The sequence below is a fragment of the Hyla sarda genome, chromosome 4 (assembly GCF_029499605.1).
Source record: "Hyla sarda isolate aHylSar1 chromosome 4, aHylSar1.hap1, whole genome shotgun sequence".
Classification (NCBI taxonomy): domain Eukaryota; kingdom Metazoa; phylum Chordata; class Amphibia; order Anura; family Hylidae; genus Hyla; species Hyla sarda.
In genome coordinates this window covers 190,731,552-190,749,008 of record NC_079192.1, presented here as the reverse complement: position 1 = coordinate 190,749,008, position 17,457 = coordinate 190,731,552, and the positions used below count along the sequence as shown (strand labels likewise).

The 17,457-nt window shown below is 44.6% G+C and overlaps 1 protein-coding gene across 1 annotated transcript; it reads right to left on the bottom strand.

Annotated features, from left to right (window-relative positions):
- Positions 1-4,730: 4,730 nt before the first annotated feature.
- On the bottom strand, positions 4,731-8,020 carry LOC130368843 (protein spinster homolog 1-like). The gene is made up of 2 exons (XM_056573150.1): positions 7,921-8,020; positions 4,731-6,331 (listed from the first exon to the last, which is right to left on the bottom strand). Exon 2 carries the CDS (start codon positions 6,304-6,306, stop codon positions 4,792-4,794), a length of 1,515 nt encoding a protein of 504 aa, XP_056429125.1. The 5' UTR covers positions 6,307-6,331; positions 7,921-8,020; the 3' UTR covers positions 4,731-4,791.
- Positions 8,021-17,457: the final 9,437 nt, after the last annotated feature.

The window sequence follows — 17,457 nt, the reverse complement described above, 5'->3', positions numbered from 1 at the left end:
CTCGGCGTAACAGTGACTCACCGACCACCGGCAACCAGGAAAAGGATCGGGGCGGAGGCCAGAGCGGGTTACTGGAGGCACCGGGGGAGCGAAAGCAGGTATGTATATTTATTATTTTACTGCTGGCAGTCTGAATGACAATTTTTGCATCCTGGAGTAATCCTTTAAGACATTTACTGTAAGCCAGTGTTTTCCAGCCATGGTACCCCCAGCTGTTGCAAAACTACAACTCCCAGCATGCCCAGACAGCCTTTGGCTTGAGTTGTAGTTTTGCAACAGCAGGAGACACAAAACTACAAATCCCAGCATGCCCAAACAGCCAAATGTTGTTTGGGAATGCTGTGATTTGTAGTCTTGTGTCTCCTGCTGTTGCAAAACTACAACTCCCAGCATGCCCAGAAAGCCAAAGGCTGTCTGGGCATGCTGGGAGTTGTAGTTTTACAACAGCCGAAGGCTCCATGGTTGGAAAACACTGGCTTCTGACATCAGAGGATTTCACTATGCGCAACTACTATGAAGTGAGCGCAGGAGTTCCTGCGCTAACTTCATAGGCATGCCTTAAATCAGTGGTCTTCAACCTGCGGACCTCTAGATGTTGCAAAACTACAATTCCCAGCATGCCCGGACCGCCAACGGCTGTCCGAGCATGCTGGGAGTTGTAGTTTTGCAACATCTGGAGGTCCGCAGGTTGAAGAACACTGCCATAAATGAACGGCGCTGCGCGCTGCAGCACCGTTCATTTATAATGCGCAGGGTTTACTCATACAGGGCGGAGGAAAGGGAAGCAGTCAGACAGACGGTCCTGCGGACGGATTATCAGGCTGTGACTGATGGTCCTGCAGGCGGTGTGACTAGTTGTCACTGCGGAAGGAGAGAGGCAGGGCTTACTGTTGGCACCATACGTGCCATGCCCCCCCCCCCTCCACTCACTTAATGCGGCGGAAAGGCAGGGGTGGGATAGTCACTCAGGTCCCACCCCAGGTCCTCCTCATGTAGACTGCGCTACTGCCAGACGGACAGGTCTGGTAGCAGCGGCTGCAGTCATACTGATTAATTAATGGCGGTGCAGGCCTTAATTGATGGCGGTGCCCCCTGGCTAACGGGTCCGGTCGCCATGGCGACCGTTGCGACCTGTATAGCTACGCCACTGGAGAGGAGATAACATGTCTAAGGGCAGAGTACTCCTTGGGGACGGAGGGCGTATGCATACGCCCTCGCGTCCCGTCACTTAAGGACGGAGGGCGTATCCATACGCCCTCCGTATTTCCGATCACTGCCGCTCGCCGGGCGGTGATCGGACCCGGATGCCTGCTGATATCTATCAGCAGGCATCCCGTGGCAATGCTCCCATGTCGGCGATCACAGCAAATCGCAGGTCAATTCAGACTGGTGACCCGATCTCCCGGAAAATAGATACAGCTCCGACCAGCCTAAAGGATAGGAGCGAGGTGGCAGTTTTGCCACCCCCTCCTATCCCCTGCCATTGGTCGGTCAGGCTGACCACTAATGGCAGGCGGGGGGTTAGAGTTCATTTCCCCCCGCTCTGCCCACTGATCGAAGTCGGTACAGAGTGGGGGGAACACAGGCGGCGAGGGGGGGGGGGCATGGCCCGGCTTACCCGGACCTGCGGCGGCGGAGGCGGCGGCATCCCGGAGCAGCGGCGTCATCATCTGAGTGGCGGCCGGAAAGTGCGACGGAGAAGGCTGCAGTGAAGATCGCGATAAGTGATCTTCACTGTGGCCTTCTAAAAGCTGCAAATATACAACTCCCAGCATGCCCACACAGCCCACACTGTGTAGTGGTCTCTAAACTGTGGTCCTCCAGATGTTGCAAAACTACAACTTTCAGCATGCACTGACTGTCTGGGCATGCTGGGAGTTGTAGTTTTGCAACATCTGAAGTGGCACATTTTGGAGACCATTATATGGTGGTCTCCAAACTGTAGCCCTCCAGATGTTGCAAAACTACAACTCCTAGCATGGCCAGACAGTCAGGGATGCTGGGCATGTAGTTCTGCAATATCTGGCCCTTCAGATGTTGCAGAACTACAACTCTCAGCATGCCTGGACAGCCTAGGCATGCTTGGAGTTGTAGTTTTGCAACATCTGGAGGGCTACAGTTTGGAGGCCACTGTTCTTCCCCAGTTGTTGCATAACTACAACTCCTAGCATGCCCAGACTGTCCAGGCATGCTGGGAGTTGTAGTTCTGCAACATCTGAAGGGCCAGATATTGCAGAACTACACGCCCAGCATCCCTAACTGTCTGGCCATGCTGGGAATTGTAGTTTTGCAACAGCTGTAGGCACACTGGTTGGGAAACACTGAGCTAGAGTCTGTTTCCTAACTCAGTGATTCCAACCCGTGTGTCGCCAGCTGTTGCAAAACTACAACTCCCAGAGTGATCTGACAGACGGTACATGCTGGGAGTTATAGTCTTCCAACAGCTGGAGGCACATGGGTTGGAATTACTGAGCTAGAGTCTGTTTTCTAACTCAGTGGTTCCCCACCAGTGTGCCTACAGCTGTTGTAAAACTACAACTCCCAGCATGTACAGTCTGTCAGTGCATTCTGGGAGTTGTCATTTTGCCACAGCTGAAGGTTTGGGGCTCCCTCCCCTCCTTGGGGCGCCCCCTCCCCCCCCATGTGAATATACAGGGCACATTCACATGGGTGGGTTTACTGATGGTCTCCTTCAAGGAAACTTACTGTGAACCCCGGCCTGTGTGAATGTACCCTAAAAACACTACACTACACTAACAAATAAGAAAGAGTAAAACACTACACATACACCCCCTTACACGTCGCCCCCCCCCCCCCCCCCAATAAAAATTAAAAACATCTCATACGGCAGTGTTTCCTAAACGGCGCCTCCAGCTGTTGCAAAACCACAACTCCCAGTGTTGCCGGACAGCCATAGACTGTCCTGGCAGGCTGGGAGGCTTGCAACAGCTGGAGGCACCCTGTTTGGGAAACACTGCTGTAGGGTTTTGGTTGAGACAAGCGCCATCCTTGTAACCGGGTCCACCACTATTGCAAATTCCTAATTTAGGCCTCAAATGCGAATGGCACTCTCTCACTTCAGAGCCCTGTCGTATTTCAAGGCAACAGTTTAGGGCCACACATGGGGTATCTCCGTACTCGGGAGAAATTGTGTTACAAATTTTGAGGGGGGTTTTCTCCCATTACCCTTTGTAGAAATTATAAATTTTGGAAAAAAAACTGCACTTTAGTGAAAAATTTTTCTTTTCATTTACACATCCGAATTTAACGAAAAGTCGTCAAACACCTGTGGGGTGTTAAGGCTCACCAGACCCCTTGTTAAGTGCCTTGAGGGGTGTAGTTTCTAAAATAGTATGCCATGGCATTTTTTTTTCTGTTCTGGCACCATAGGGGCTTCCTAAATGTGACATGCCCCCCAAAAACATTTCAGCAAAATTCACTCTCCAAAATCCCGTTGTCGCTCCTTCCCTTCTGAGCCTTCTACTGCGCCCGCCGAACACTTGACATACACATATGAGGTATTTCCTTACTCTAGAGAAATTGGGTTACAAATTTTGGGGGGCATTTCTCCTATTACCCCTTGTAAAGTTTGAAAAACTGGGTCTACAAAAACATGCGAGTGTAAAAAATGAAGATTTTGAATTTTCTCCTTCACATTGCTGCCATTCCTGTGAAACACCTAAAGGGTTAACAAACTTTTTCAAAGTCATTTTGAATACTTTGAGGGGTGCAGTTTTTATAATGGGGTCATTTATGGGGTATTTCTAATATGAAGGCCCTTCAAATACACTTCAAAACTGAACTGGTCCCTGAAAAATTCAGATTTTGGAAATTTTGTGAAAAATTGGAAAATTGCTTCTGAACTTTGAAGCCCTCTGATGTCTTACAAAAGTAAAAACATGTCAACTTTATGATGTAAACATAAAGTAGACATATTTTATTTGTGAATCAGTATATACTTTATTTGGAATGTCGGTTTTCCTTACAAGCAGAGAGCTACATAGTGAGAAAAATGCAAAATTTTCTATTTTTTCATCAAATTTTGGAATTTTTCACCAAGAAAGTATGCAAGTATCGACAAAAATTTACCACTAACATAAAGTAGAATATGTCACGAAAAAAACTATCTCAGAATCAGAATGAAAATTAAAAGCATCCCAGAGTTATTAATGCTTAAAGTGACAGTGGTATAATGGGCTCCGTCCCCAAGGAGTTAAGCAAATTTCTCCCCATTTCATATCCAATTCCTTCCATTTTATGTTTAGTCAGTGAACATGAAATTGGGGGGAGATGGCTATATAAAATAGGGGGATTGGACATTAAATAGGGGGAACTTCACCATTTGTTTATAATATCGAAATCACAATATTTACCTCCATAAACACAATTACACATATCTTGCAGCCCTAATACACACACATACACACATGTACATACACAAAACACATACACACACATATACACACAAACACATACACACATGTACATACACAAAACACACATATACACACAAACACATACACACATATACACACAGACACATGCACAAATATACACACAAACACATGCACACATATACACAAAAACACACACACACACATATACACACAAACACATACACATACATACACAAGCACAAGTACATTTTTCTATTTGGGGTTTGGACACAGTTGGATAGGTAGAGAATATTTATATGGGGTAAAGTGGAACATAGAACAAATGGAGCAATTTTTTTCTTAATTTTTTTTTTTTAATGAAGCAAACGAGATAAAGGTAAGCAATGACTTTTCCTCAGTCTGAAGCACGGTCCTCATCGGCAGGAAGCAGTGAGGAGGAGGAGGATGACGGAGGTTCTGATTCCATCTCTGCTTCTTTTTCGTCCCTCTCTATAAATAGGGCCGTGGCCATGAAGAAGGCCCCTCCGATGACTGCCATTATGGTGCAGGTCATGAGGGCATACTCCAGGCTGCGGTATTTCAGAAGAGGGGATTTGGCATATCCTCGTTCGTAGGTGTCAGATATCAGGCCGATGAGGTACGGGCTGCCGGCGTCACCTAGGAGGTGATAGATTGTCATCTGCACGGCAAGGGCTGAAGATCTCCTCCACGGAGTTACTACTTTTAGTATAATGTCAGATATGAGGGTGAAATTTACTGACAGAAGCGTCTCTCCGATGAAGATGAAGATGTTGGTGGCAACGAGGCTGATGTTGCCAAAAGTCAATGCCAACAGAAGAAAAGGGGCAGAAAGCATCATCGCGCAGCCACACACAAGCGGGTCCGCCCGTGGGTTGTATTTGCGATATCTTTTACTTATCTCTGACCCTGCTACAACTCCCAGAATGCCAGAGACGACTGTAACCACACCAAATATTAGGATGTTGTGATAGTCACACGGTTCAGCATGGCAAGGGTCCTTCTCTTGTAGGAGTGTTCGTGCGTGGGTCAGGTATGACGGACCCCATACACCTATGGCTCCCACTATGAAGGATACCGCCGTCGAACCCATGGTGGTTAACATGAAGCTCTGATTTTTAAATAGTTTTTTCAGATCTGTCGCCCATTTGGCAAACTTCTGGGATTTGTTCTTCTTCTTCCCGTTTGTAGTCGTTCTCGGAAGCTCTTTTGTGACCAAAATCATCAAAGCCACAGCTATGAGGCCCAGGCCAGGGGTGACCCGAAACGCCCAGTGCCAATCACCCCTTGCTGCATCAGTCACTTTGGGCCCGATGATGTATCCTAGTCCGCAGCCTACAGGTATGACGGAGTAAAACACGTTCAGCATGCGGGTCCGCTGGTCACTTGTAAAAAGGTCTGCAATGATGGAGGGGGCGATGGTGCAGAAAGTCGCCTCTCCGGCTCCAACCAGTCCACTTGTCAGCAGGAAGAGCAGGAAGTACCCGTCAGGGATGAATGACAGGGTAAGTGTCATGCTCAGCCAAACGATGACTCCTGCGCAAACAGTATATTTCTTATTACAGTGGTCGCCCAAATATCCGGCAATTGGTGCGACCAGCACGTAGCTTCCAATGAACAATGTATTCAATAAGCCGGACAGACTAGCATTGGTGTCATATGCTTTCTGTATATAAGGCAGCACCCCCGCCACGCTGGAGCGATTTGCATAGATGAGCAAATTAACAAAGGCGAGGATCACTACGGTGATGATGGAACGTGCGGTGGACATCACGCTTAGAGATGGCAGGTTCTGCCTCTCAGGGATATCGCCCTTTTCTACATCCACATCACTATGGTCCTCCATTGCTTCTTCCTCCTCCTTCAGCAATGGGTCTTGTGGAGAGGCCATGGTCACAGGTCAGAGCCTGAAAACACTAGAGAGAGAGAGATAAGTGAACACATTAGACAACATGACATCATTCCTGTCATTATACAATAGATCCTTCATACAGAGCAGAAATGTCCAGCACAGAACCACAAGATAACACTAAGACCATCGCAGCCTCAGAAGAAGACGCTTCTCTATAAGTGTTTTATATGGAGACGTCTTCCCTAAGGTTTCCAATGTCTGATAACCCTGAACCTGTCTGGTCCTAGTAATATCTGATAACCCTGAACCTGTCCGGTCCTAGTAATATCTGATAACCCTGAACCTGTCCGGTCCTAGTAATATCTGATAACCCTCAACCTGTCCGGTCCTAGTAATATCTGATAACCCTGAACCTGTCCGGTCCTAGTAATATCTGATAACCCTGAACCTGTCCAGTCCTAGTAATATCTGATAACCCTGAACCTGTCCGGTCCTAGTAATATCTGATAACCCTGCACCTGTCCGGTCCTAGTAATATCTGATAACCTTGCACCTGTCCGGTCCTAGTAATATCTGATAACCCTGAACCTGTCCGGTCCTAGTAATATCTGATAACCCTGAACCTGTCCGGTCCTAGTAATATCTGATAACCCTCAACCTGTCCGGTCCTAGTAATATCTGATAACCCTGAATCTGTTCAGTCCTAGTAATATCTGATAACCCTGAACCTGTCCGGTCCTAGTAATATCTGATAACCCTGAACCTGTCCGGTCCTAGTAATATCTGATAACCCTGAACCTGTCCAGTCCTAGTAATATCTGATAACCCTGAACCTGTCCGGTCCTGGTAATATCTGATAACCCTGAACCTGTCCGGTCCTAGCAATATCTGATAACCCTGAACCTGTCCGGTCCTAGTAATATCTGATAACCCTGAACCTGTCCGGTCCTAGTAATATCTGATAACCCTGAACCTGTCCGGTCCTAGTAATATCTGATAACCCTAAACCTCTCCGGTCCTAGTAATATCTGACAACCCTGAATCTGTCCTAGTAATGGCGGATTATAAGGGCTTGGCTGTATGGTCACTGGGCCATGTGAACTTCATACTGTAGATACAATTGGGCTATCCCGCTATATACATTTACTAATAATGAACCTACCCCACCTCATTGGGATTTATCCGTACCCTATATGACTTTCTGCCACTAGTTGATTTGAAAAATGTTTTCCCTTTCGGAGTACCCAGAGTATTTCTATTGTTAGTACACACAGAATTCTATTATATACTATTATATTTCTGCCCTAATCTTTCTGTCATTCTTTTACTACACCACCAAATCTTTCTCATAGACTTATATCTTTTAGAACATCATGAATTAGGACTCTTTTTCTTGGGGGCTTTTTTGGGCATAATAGCATTTTAGCAGTTTTGCAAGAAAAATCTCTGGTCATGATACTATCTGTGCGTTTTATTATGTTTAATGCCTAAGCCAAGTATTGTCACAATACTATGAGGAATATAATTTTTGTTATTTCTTTTGGAAATTAATTTCTTGCTTTTTATGCTAAAAAAAAGCAACAACAACAAAAAAAAAAACCCTGACAAACAAAATGCCCTGTGTATGTATGAATAGAAGAGGCTGAGACTTACCTTGTGGTTCTCTCTTCAGACAAGGAACGGTCAAAATCTTGAATTCTCTATCGCAAATAGAAACTCTCTAACAAACACTTTGCACCACAGGTTGTGAATGCAAAACACACTGAAGAGGCTGCAGCCGGCGCGCACCTCCTTGTACAGCTTACGGTGACATCATCACAAGCATGTGTGACATCACAGGGTTCTAAACCATCTTCAGGTATGTGTATATCTGTATAGTAAATGTGAGTAGCCGTATTAGTCCAGTGATGCAGATTGTAATACCTTTTTTATTGGACTAACAGAATTTTGTAGAGACAAACTTTCGGGATTCCTCCCTGATAATTTATCAAGTCCTTTGATCATTAGTCCTTGACTATTGGACTTGATAAAGGGCGGAATCCTGAACGCTTGTCTCTACAAAATTCTGTTAGTCCAATAAAAAAGGTATTACAAGAGACTGCAACATTTTTTTGATTTGTGTATATATATATATATACATATATATATATATATATATATATATATATATATATATATATATATATAGTTCCAAGGAAAATGCTGTGGCACTCAAGGTATGGTGAAAAAATGAAAACTATTTATTCATCCCAAATGTGCAAAGAGCACATGGTGTGAGACCATCGAAACGTAGCTCTTTGCACATTTGGGATGAATAAATAGTTTTCTTTTTTTCACCATACCTTGAGTGCCACAGCATTTTCCTTGGAACTAGGTATGCAGGATCTGGGACCCGGATCCTAGCTGGAGGCACCTACTCACACTTTAGGAGTGCTGCTTTCTTCTTTGACATATAGATATATATACATATATATATATATATATATATATATATATATATATATATTAATATACACCTAGAAATACATCAAGTACATAAAAACATCTTTTAGAAAAATATCTCTCCAGGCCTGCCGAGTATATCCCTGTACTTCACAGTGTCTTCTTAGTTTATGTATTTTAATCTTTTGACCTTTTAACCCCACTAGTACCAAGGGCATCCTGTTACTTAAGGGCTCAGTAACAGGGCGTTGAACGGAAGGGGACCACCGCCCCCCCATGTCAGCGATCGCGATCTGCAAAGATCCCGGGTAAAACGGATCTCCAGTGACCCGGTGACCAGGAAAATAAGGAGGATCGGGGCTGACAAGACAACAATGTTCCCCCTGAAGGGATAGGAGTGAGGTGGTAGGGGAACCACCCCTCCTTTCCCTGCTATTGGTCAGTCAGAAGTGACCAACCAATAGCAGATCAGGGGGGGGGGTTAAAGTTCGGTCCTGCTCTGCCCACCTACAGTAGTCCGGGAAGAGTGGGGGAACTGTGCTGGGAGCCGCGTCGGAGGTCCCTTTCCGAAAGCGGGCGGCGAGTAGGTGAGTTGTTGCCTTGCAACATCTGGAGGGCCACAGTTTGGAGACCACTATACAGTGGTCTCTTATCTATAGCCCTCCAGATGTTGCAAAACTACAACTCCCAGCATGCCCAGACAGCCGTTTGCTGTTTGGTTATGCTGGGATTTGTAGTTTTGCAAGATTTAGAGGTACAGTTTGGAGATCACTGTGCCGTGGCATCTAAACTGTGGCCCTCTAAATCTTGCAAAACTACAACTCCCAGCATGCACGGACAGCAATTTGGTGTCTCAGCATGCTAGGAGTTGTGGTTGCGTGCCTCCAGCTGTTGCATAACTACAACTCCCAGCATCAGTACATGCTGGGAGTTGTAGTTTTGCAACATCTGGAGGCACACTGGTTGGAAAATACTGAGTTAGGTAACAGAACCTAGCTCGGGTTTTCCAACCAGTGCCTCCAGCTGCTGCAAAACTACAGCTCCCAGCATGCATAGTCTTTCAGGGTACATTCACACAGTCGGGTTAACAGTGAGTTTCCTGCTTCAAATTTAAGCTGCTGCAAATTTTTCGTCACAGCTCAAACTCCTAGCGGGAAACTCACCATAAACCCCGCCCGTATGAATGTACCCTAAAAACACTACACTACACTACACTAACAAAAATAAAGGGTAAAACACTACATGTACACCCCCTTACACTGTCCCCCCTAATAAAAATGAAAAACGTCTCGAACGGCAGTGTTTCCAAAATGGAGCCTCGTGCTGTTGCAAACTGACTGTCCAGGCATGCTGGGAGTATAGCAACAGCTGGAGACACCCTGTTTGGGAATCACTGGTGTAGAAAACCCCTATGTCCACCCCTATGCAAATCCCTAATTTAGGCCTCAAATGCGCATGGCGCTCTCTCACTTCAGAGCCCTGTCGTATTTCAAGGAAACAGTTTAGGGTCACATATGGGGTATTTCCGTACTTGAGTATAAGAGCCAGGGCTCCGTACAGTATACAAGAACATGCAAGTGTAAAAAATTAAGATTTTGAATTTTCTCCTTCACTTTGCTGCTATTCCTGTGAAACACTTAAAGGGTTAGCAAACTTTCTGGATGTCAGTTTGAATACTTTGTAGGGTGCAGTTTTTATAGTGGGGTAATTTATGGGGTATTTCTAACATGAAAGTCCCTCAAATCCACTTCAACTGAACTGGTCCCTGAAAAATTCCGATTTTGAAATTGTTGTGAAAAATTGGAAAATTGATGCTGAGCTTTGTCCTCTGATGTCTTCTAAAAGTAAAAACATGTCAACTTTATGATGCCAACATAAAGTAGATATGTTGTAAATGTGAATCAATATATAATTTATTTGGAATATCCTTTTTTCTTATAAGCAGAGAATTTCAAAGTAAAAAAAAAATGCTACATTTTAACATTTTTCATCAAGTTTTGGAATTTTTCACCAAGAAATGATGCAAGTATCACCGAAAATTTACCACTAACTTTATGTTAGTGGTAAATTTTCGGCGATTCTTGCATCATTTCTTGGTGAAAAATTCCAAAACTTGATGAAAAATTTTAAAATGTAGCATTTTTTTTTTTGCTTTGAAATTATGTCACGAAAAAACATTCTCGGAATCAGAATGAAAAGTAAAAGCATTACAGAGTTATTAATGCTTAAAGTGTCCATAAGGTTAAAATGGGCTTGATCCTTAAAGGGGTACTCCGCCCCTAGACATCTTATCCCCTATCCAAAGCATAAGGATAGGGGATAAGATGTCAGATTGCCGGGGTCCCGCTGCTGGGGACCCCGGGGATCGCTGCTGCAGCACCCCGCTATCATTACTGCGCAGAGCGAAATCGCTCTGCACGTAATGACGGGTAATACAGGGGCTGGAGCATCGTTACTTCACGGCTACGCCCCTCGTGATGTCACGGCCCGCCCCCATCAATACAAGTCTATGGGAGGGGGCGTGGTGGTCGTCACGCCCCCTGCCATAGACTTGCATTAAGGGGACTGGCCATGATGTCATGAGGGGCGGAGCCATGATGTCACGCTGCTCCGGCCCCTATATCGCCCGTCATTACGCACAGAGCGAACTCGCTCTGTGCAGTAATGATGGAGGGGTGCCGCAGCGGCAATCCCCAGGGTCCCCAGCAGCGGGACCGTGGCGATCTAACATCTTATCCCCTATCTTTTGGATAGGGGATAAGATGCCAGGGGAGGAGTTCCCCTTTAACCCCTTCCCGCTATTGGACGTATGCATACGTCCAGGCGAACTACACGTTCGCGCAAATGGACGTATGCATACGTCCAAGCGATCTCCTGCTCTGCCGCGGGCAGCGCAGGAGATCGCGGGTGGGACTCAGCTGTCAATCACAGCCAGAGTCCCACCGCAGCTGCCGGGGCCGCGATCGCGCCGGTCCCGGCAGCATTAACCCCATAGATGCCGCGATCAGTTCTGATCACGGCATCTACGGTGCTTGCAGGGGGAGTGCTCTCCCCCTGCCCATCAACGGCGGCGCCGCGATAAAATAAGGGGGATCGGGGGTGTCCAAGACACCCTCGATCCCCCTTGAAAAGATAGGAGTGAGGTGGCAGGGTTGCCACCCCTCCTATCCCTGCTATTGATAGGCGGAGCGGCCGACCAATAGCAGCCTGGGGGCGGGGGGGTTAAAGTTCGGTTCCCCCCGCTATGCCCACCCATCGGTGTCCGGGCACAGCGGGGGGAACCGTGTAATAATGGCGGCGGCGGCAGCGGCGGTCACTTACCCGGCGGTGGCTGTGATCATGGCGGCGGTGGAGGTGAGTATTTCGCCGCGTGTCCGGGAGTCTGTTGCCTAGCAACATCTGCAGGGCGACAGTTTAGAGAGTGGTCTCTAAACTGTGGCCCTCCAGATGTTGCAAAACTACAACTCCCAGCATGCCTTGACAGCTGTTTGCTGTGTTTGGCATGCTGGGAGTTGTAGTTTTGCAAGATTTAGAGGGGTTCAGGCTAGAGATCACTGACAGTGGTCTCTAAACTGTAGCCCTCCAGATGTTACAAAACTACAACTCCCAGCATGCCCAGACAGCAGTTTGCTTTCTTAGCATGCTGAGATTTGTAGTTTTGCAACATCTGGAGGGCCACAGTTTAGAGACCACTGTCAGTGATCTCTAGCCTGAACCCCTCTAAATCTTGCAAAACTACAACTCCCAGCATTCAGGAACAGCAAATGGCTGTCTCGGCATGCTGGGAGTTGTACTTGCGTGCCTCCAGCTGTTGCATAACTACATCTCCCAGCATTCCCTTTGGCAATCAGTACATGCTGAGAGTTGTAGTTCTGCAACAGCTGGAGGCACACTGGTTGGGAAATACCGAGTTAGGTAATAGGTTCTATTACCTAACTCAGTATTTTCCAACCAGTGTGCCTCCAGCTGTTGCAAAACTACAACTCCCAGCATGCACGTTCTGTGCAAGCTGGGAGTTGTAGTTTTGCCCCCCCCCCTCCCATGTGAATGTACAGGTTACATTCACACTGGCGGCGGATTACAGTGAGTTCCCCGCTTCAAGTTTGAGCTGCAGCCGCAGCTCAAACTCCTAGCGGGAGACTCAGTGTAATCCGCGGTCAGTGTAAATGTAACCTAAAAACACTACACTAACATAAAATAAAGAATAAAACACTACATATACACACGTACACTGCCCCCCCCCCCCACCACCACCCCCCTTCCCCCCCAATAAAAATGAAAAACGTATCCTACAGCAGTGTTTCCAAAATGGAGCCTCCAGCTGTTGCAAAACAAAAACTCCCAGCATTTCCGGACAGCCATTGACTGTCCAAGCATGCTGGGAGTTAAGCAACAGCTGGAGGCACCCTGTTTGGGAATCACTGGTGTAGAATACCCCTATGTCCACCCCTATGCAAATCCCTAATTTAGGCCTCAAATGTGCATGGCGCTCTCACTTTGGAGCCCTGTCGTATTTCAAGGCAACAGAATAGGGTCACATATGGGGTATCGCCGTACTCGGGAGAAATTGCCTAACACATTTTGGGGGGCTTTTTCTCCTTTTACCCCTTATGAAAAGGTAAAATTGGGGTCTACACCAGCATGTTAGTGTAAAAAAAAAAAAATTTGTGTACACTAACATACTGGTGTTGCCCCATACTTAAAAATTTCACAAGCGGTAAAAGAAAAAAAAGCCTCCAAAATTTTTAACGCAATTTCTCCTGAGTACGGAGATACCCCATATATGGGCGCAAAGTGTTCTGGGGACGCACAACAAGGCTCAGAAGGGAGAGTGCACCATGTAAATTTGAGGTCTAAATTGGTGATTTGCACAGGGGTGGCTGATTTTACAGCGGTTCTGACATAAGTGCAAAACAATAAATACCCACATGTGACCCCATTTTGGAAACTACACCCCTCACGGAATGTAATAAGGGGTACAGTAAGCATTTACGCCCCACAGGTGTCTGACAGATTTTTGAAACAGGGGTCTGTGAAAATGAAAAATAAAATTTTTAATTTGCACAGCCCACTGTTCCAAAGATCCGTCAAATGCCAGTGGGGTGTAAATTCTCCCTGCACCCCTTATTACCTTCCGTGAGGGGTGTAGTTTTAAAAATGGGGTCACATGTGGGGGGGTCCACTGTTCTGGCACCACGGGGGCTTTGGAAATGCACATGGCCAAATTCTCTCTCCAAAAGCTCAATGATGCTCCTTCTCTTCTGAGCATTGTAGTTCGTCCCCAGTGCACTTCACGTCCACTTATGGGGTATTTCCATACTCAGAAGAGATGGGGTTACAAATTTTGGGGGGTATTTTCTGCTATTATCCCTTGTAAAAATGTAAAATTTATGGGAAAACAAGCATTTTAGTGTAAAAAAAACAATTTTTTTTTACATATGCAAAAGTCGTAAAACACCTGTGGGGTGTTAAGGTTCACTTTACCCCTTGTTACGTTTCCCAAGGCGTCTAGTTTCCAAAATGGTATGCCATGTGGGTTTTTTTTTCTGTCCTGGCACCATAGGGGCTTCCTAAATGCGGCATGCCCCCAGAGCAAAATTTGCTTCCAAAAAGCCAAATGTGACTCCTTCTCTTCTGAGACCTGTAGTGCGCCAGCAGAGCACGTTTCATCCCCATATTGGGTGTTTTCTGAATCGGGAGAAATTGGGCTTCAAATTTTGGGGGGGTATTTTCTGCTATTATCTTTTTTAAAAATGTTAAATTTTTGCTAAACCAAGCATTTTTGGTAAAAAAAAAACATTTTTTTTTACATATGCAAAAGTCGTGAAACCCCTGTGGGGTATTAAGGTTCACTTTATCCCTTGTTATGTTCCTCAAGGGGTCTAGTTTCCAAAATGGTATGCCATGTGTTTTTTTTTTGCTGTCCTGGCAAAATTTGCTCTCAAAAAGCCAAATATGACTCCTTCTCTTCTGAGCATTGTAGTTCGCTCGTAGTGCACTAAAGGTCAACTTATGGGGTACCTACATACTCAGAAGAGATGGGGTTACAAATTTTGGGGGGTATCTTGCAAAAATGTGAAATTTGGGGGGAAACACACATTTTAGTGACATTTTTTTTTTTTTTTGTCATGAAACACCTGTGGGGTATTAAGGCTCACTTAATTCCTTGTTACATTCCCCAAGGGGTCTAGTTTCCAAAATGGTGTGCCATGTTTTTTTTTTTTTGCTGTTTTGGTACCATAGGGGCTTCCTAAATGCAACATGCCCCCCAAAAACCATTTCAGAAAAACGTACTCTCCAAAATCCCCTTGTCGCTCCTTCGCTTCTGAGCCCTCTACTGCGGCCGCCGAACAATTTACATAGACATATGAGGTATGTGCTTACTCGAGAGAAATTGGGCTACAAATTCAAGTATAAATTTTATCCTTTTACCCCTTGTAAAAATTCAAAAATTGGGTCTACAAGAACATGCAAGTGTAAAAAATGAAGATTTTGAATTTTCTCCTTCACTTTGCTGCTTTTCCTGTGAAACACCTAAAGGGTTAAAACACTTACTGAATGTCATTTTGAATACTTTGGGGGGTGCAGTTTTTGTAATGGGGTCATTTATGGGGTATGTCTAATACAAAGACCCTTCAAATCCACTTCAAACCTGAACTGGTCCATGAAAAATAGCGAGTTTGAAAATGTTGTGAAAAATTGTAAAATTGCTGCTGAACTTTGAAGCCCTCTGGTGTCTTCAAAAGTAAAAACACGTAAATTTTATGATGCAAACATAAAGTAGACATATTGTATATGTGAATCAAAAAAAAAAATATTTGGAATATTCATTTTCCTTACAAGCAGAGAGCTTCAAAGTGGTCAGATGTGCAAAAAAAGGCTGCGTCCTAGAGGTGAAAATGGGCTGTGTCCTTAAGGGGTTAAGGGGTTAATAAATACTTTTGCACCACAATTTGCCCTTTGGATTGTTTATTTGTTGCTTTTTCCACCATTATAGTTAGTTTCACAGTATTACTGTAGGTCTGGTATCTTTTTGTTCAGGCTTTGTTGCACCTTTGACATTTTTAATATTTATTGCAGTTTGACCCATGTGCTCTGTATACTTTACCTTTGTGGCCGTCTGCCCATTTTACATGTGATTTACACAGCATTTTCTTAAATTTGCCACTAGTTTTTAGTTTATTTAATTTAATTGATGTACCCTCTATTGACATGACACAAGCCAATTTCATTATTTGTGAGTGTTTATTTATATATTTTTTTAATCATTTTTACATTGTGCCTTATTATTTATGAATTTTTATTATTAATAAATAATCTTCACATTATACCATATTTATATAATGAATGACCTCCTTATTCCTTTTTGTTCATCACATACATTATGGTTGTCGTCTTGTCTGTGGTGTATTTCTCGGCCTGTGTGCTCGGCACTGTGCACTTCCTCACCGATCCCCTTTGTCATTAGGTCCCTACAGCACTATCTTTTTCTCTCGCCTTCTCTATGTTGTTCCGTGTCATGTCGTCTTGCGCACACGTCACTTTTCATCCGGCTGTAGAGATCCATGACACTTGGAGGCTCTGGCTCAGAACTGACAACAGGGAATACAGTGGGGATCAAAAGTTTGGGCACCCCAGGTAAAAATTTGTATTAATGTGCATAAAGAAGCCAAGGAAAGATGGAAACATCTCCAAAAGGCATCAAATTACTGATTAGACATTCTTATAATATGTCAACAAAAGTTTTATTTTATTTCCATCATTTACACTTTGAAAATAACAGAAAACAAAAAAAATGGCGTCTGCAAAAGTTTGAGCACCCTGCAGTGATAATATCTTGTACTGCCCCCTTTGGCAAGTATCACAGCTTGTAAACGCTTTTTGTAGCCAAAATTCTGGTTTGAGTTATCTTTGCCCTTTCTTCCTTACAAAAGTCTTCCAGTTCTTTGAGATTTCTGGGCTGTCTGTCACGCACTGCTCTTTTAAGGTCTATCCATAGATTTTCAATTATGTTAAGGTCAGGAGATTGTGAAGGCCATGGCAAAACCTTCAATTTACGCCTCTTGATGTAATCCCCCGTGGATTTCGAGGTGTGTTTAGGATCTTTATCCATTTGTAGAAGCCATCCTCTCTTTGACTTCAGCTTTTTCACAGATTGCATCAAGTTAACATCCAAAATTTGCTGAAATTTTATTGAATCCAATTTTCCTTCTACTCATGAGATGTTCCCTTTGCCACTGTCTGCAATACAACCCCAAAGTATGATTGATCCACCCCCACGCTTAACAGTTGCAAAGAGGTTCTTTTCATTAAATTCTGTTCCCATTCTTCTCCAAACTTACCTTTGCTCATTCCAGCCAAAAAGTTCAATTTTAACCTCATCGGTCCACAGAACTTATTTCCAAAATGCATCAGGCTTGTCTACATGTTCATTTGCAAAGTTCAAATGCTGATTTTTGTGGTGAGGACGTAGAAGAGGTTTTCTTCTTATGAATCTTCCATGAAGACCATATTTGAACAAGTATCTCTTTATAGTGGAATAGTGTACCACAACTCCAGTGTCTGCCAGATCTTTCTGGAGGGATTCTGCAGTCAAAAATGGGTTTTGAATTGTTTTTCTCACAATCCTGCGAGCTGTTCTGTCTGATACTTTTCTTGGTCTTCCAGGTCTTACTTTAACTTCCACTGTTCCTGAGGACTGCCATTTGTTAATTACATTCCGAACAGAGGATATTGACATCTGAAAAC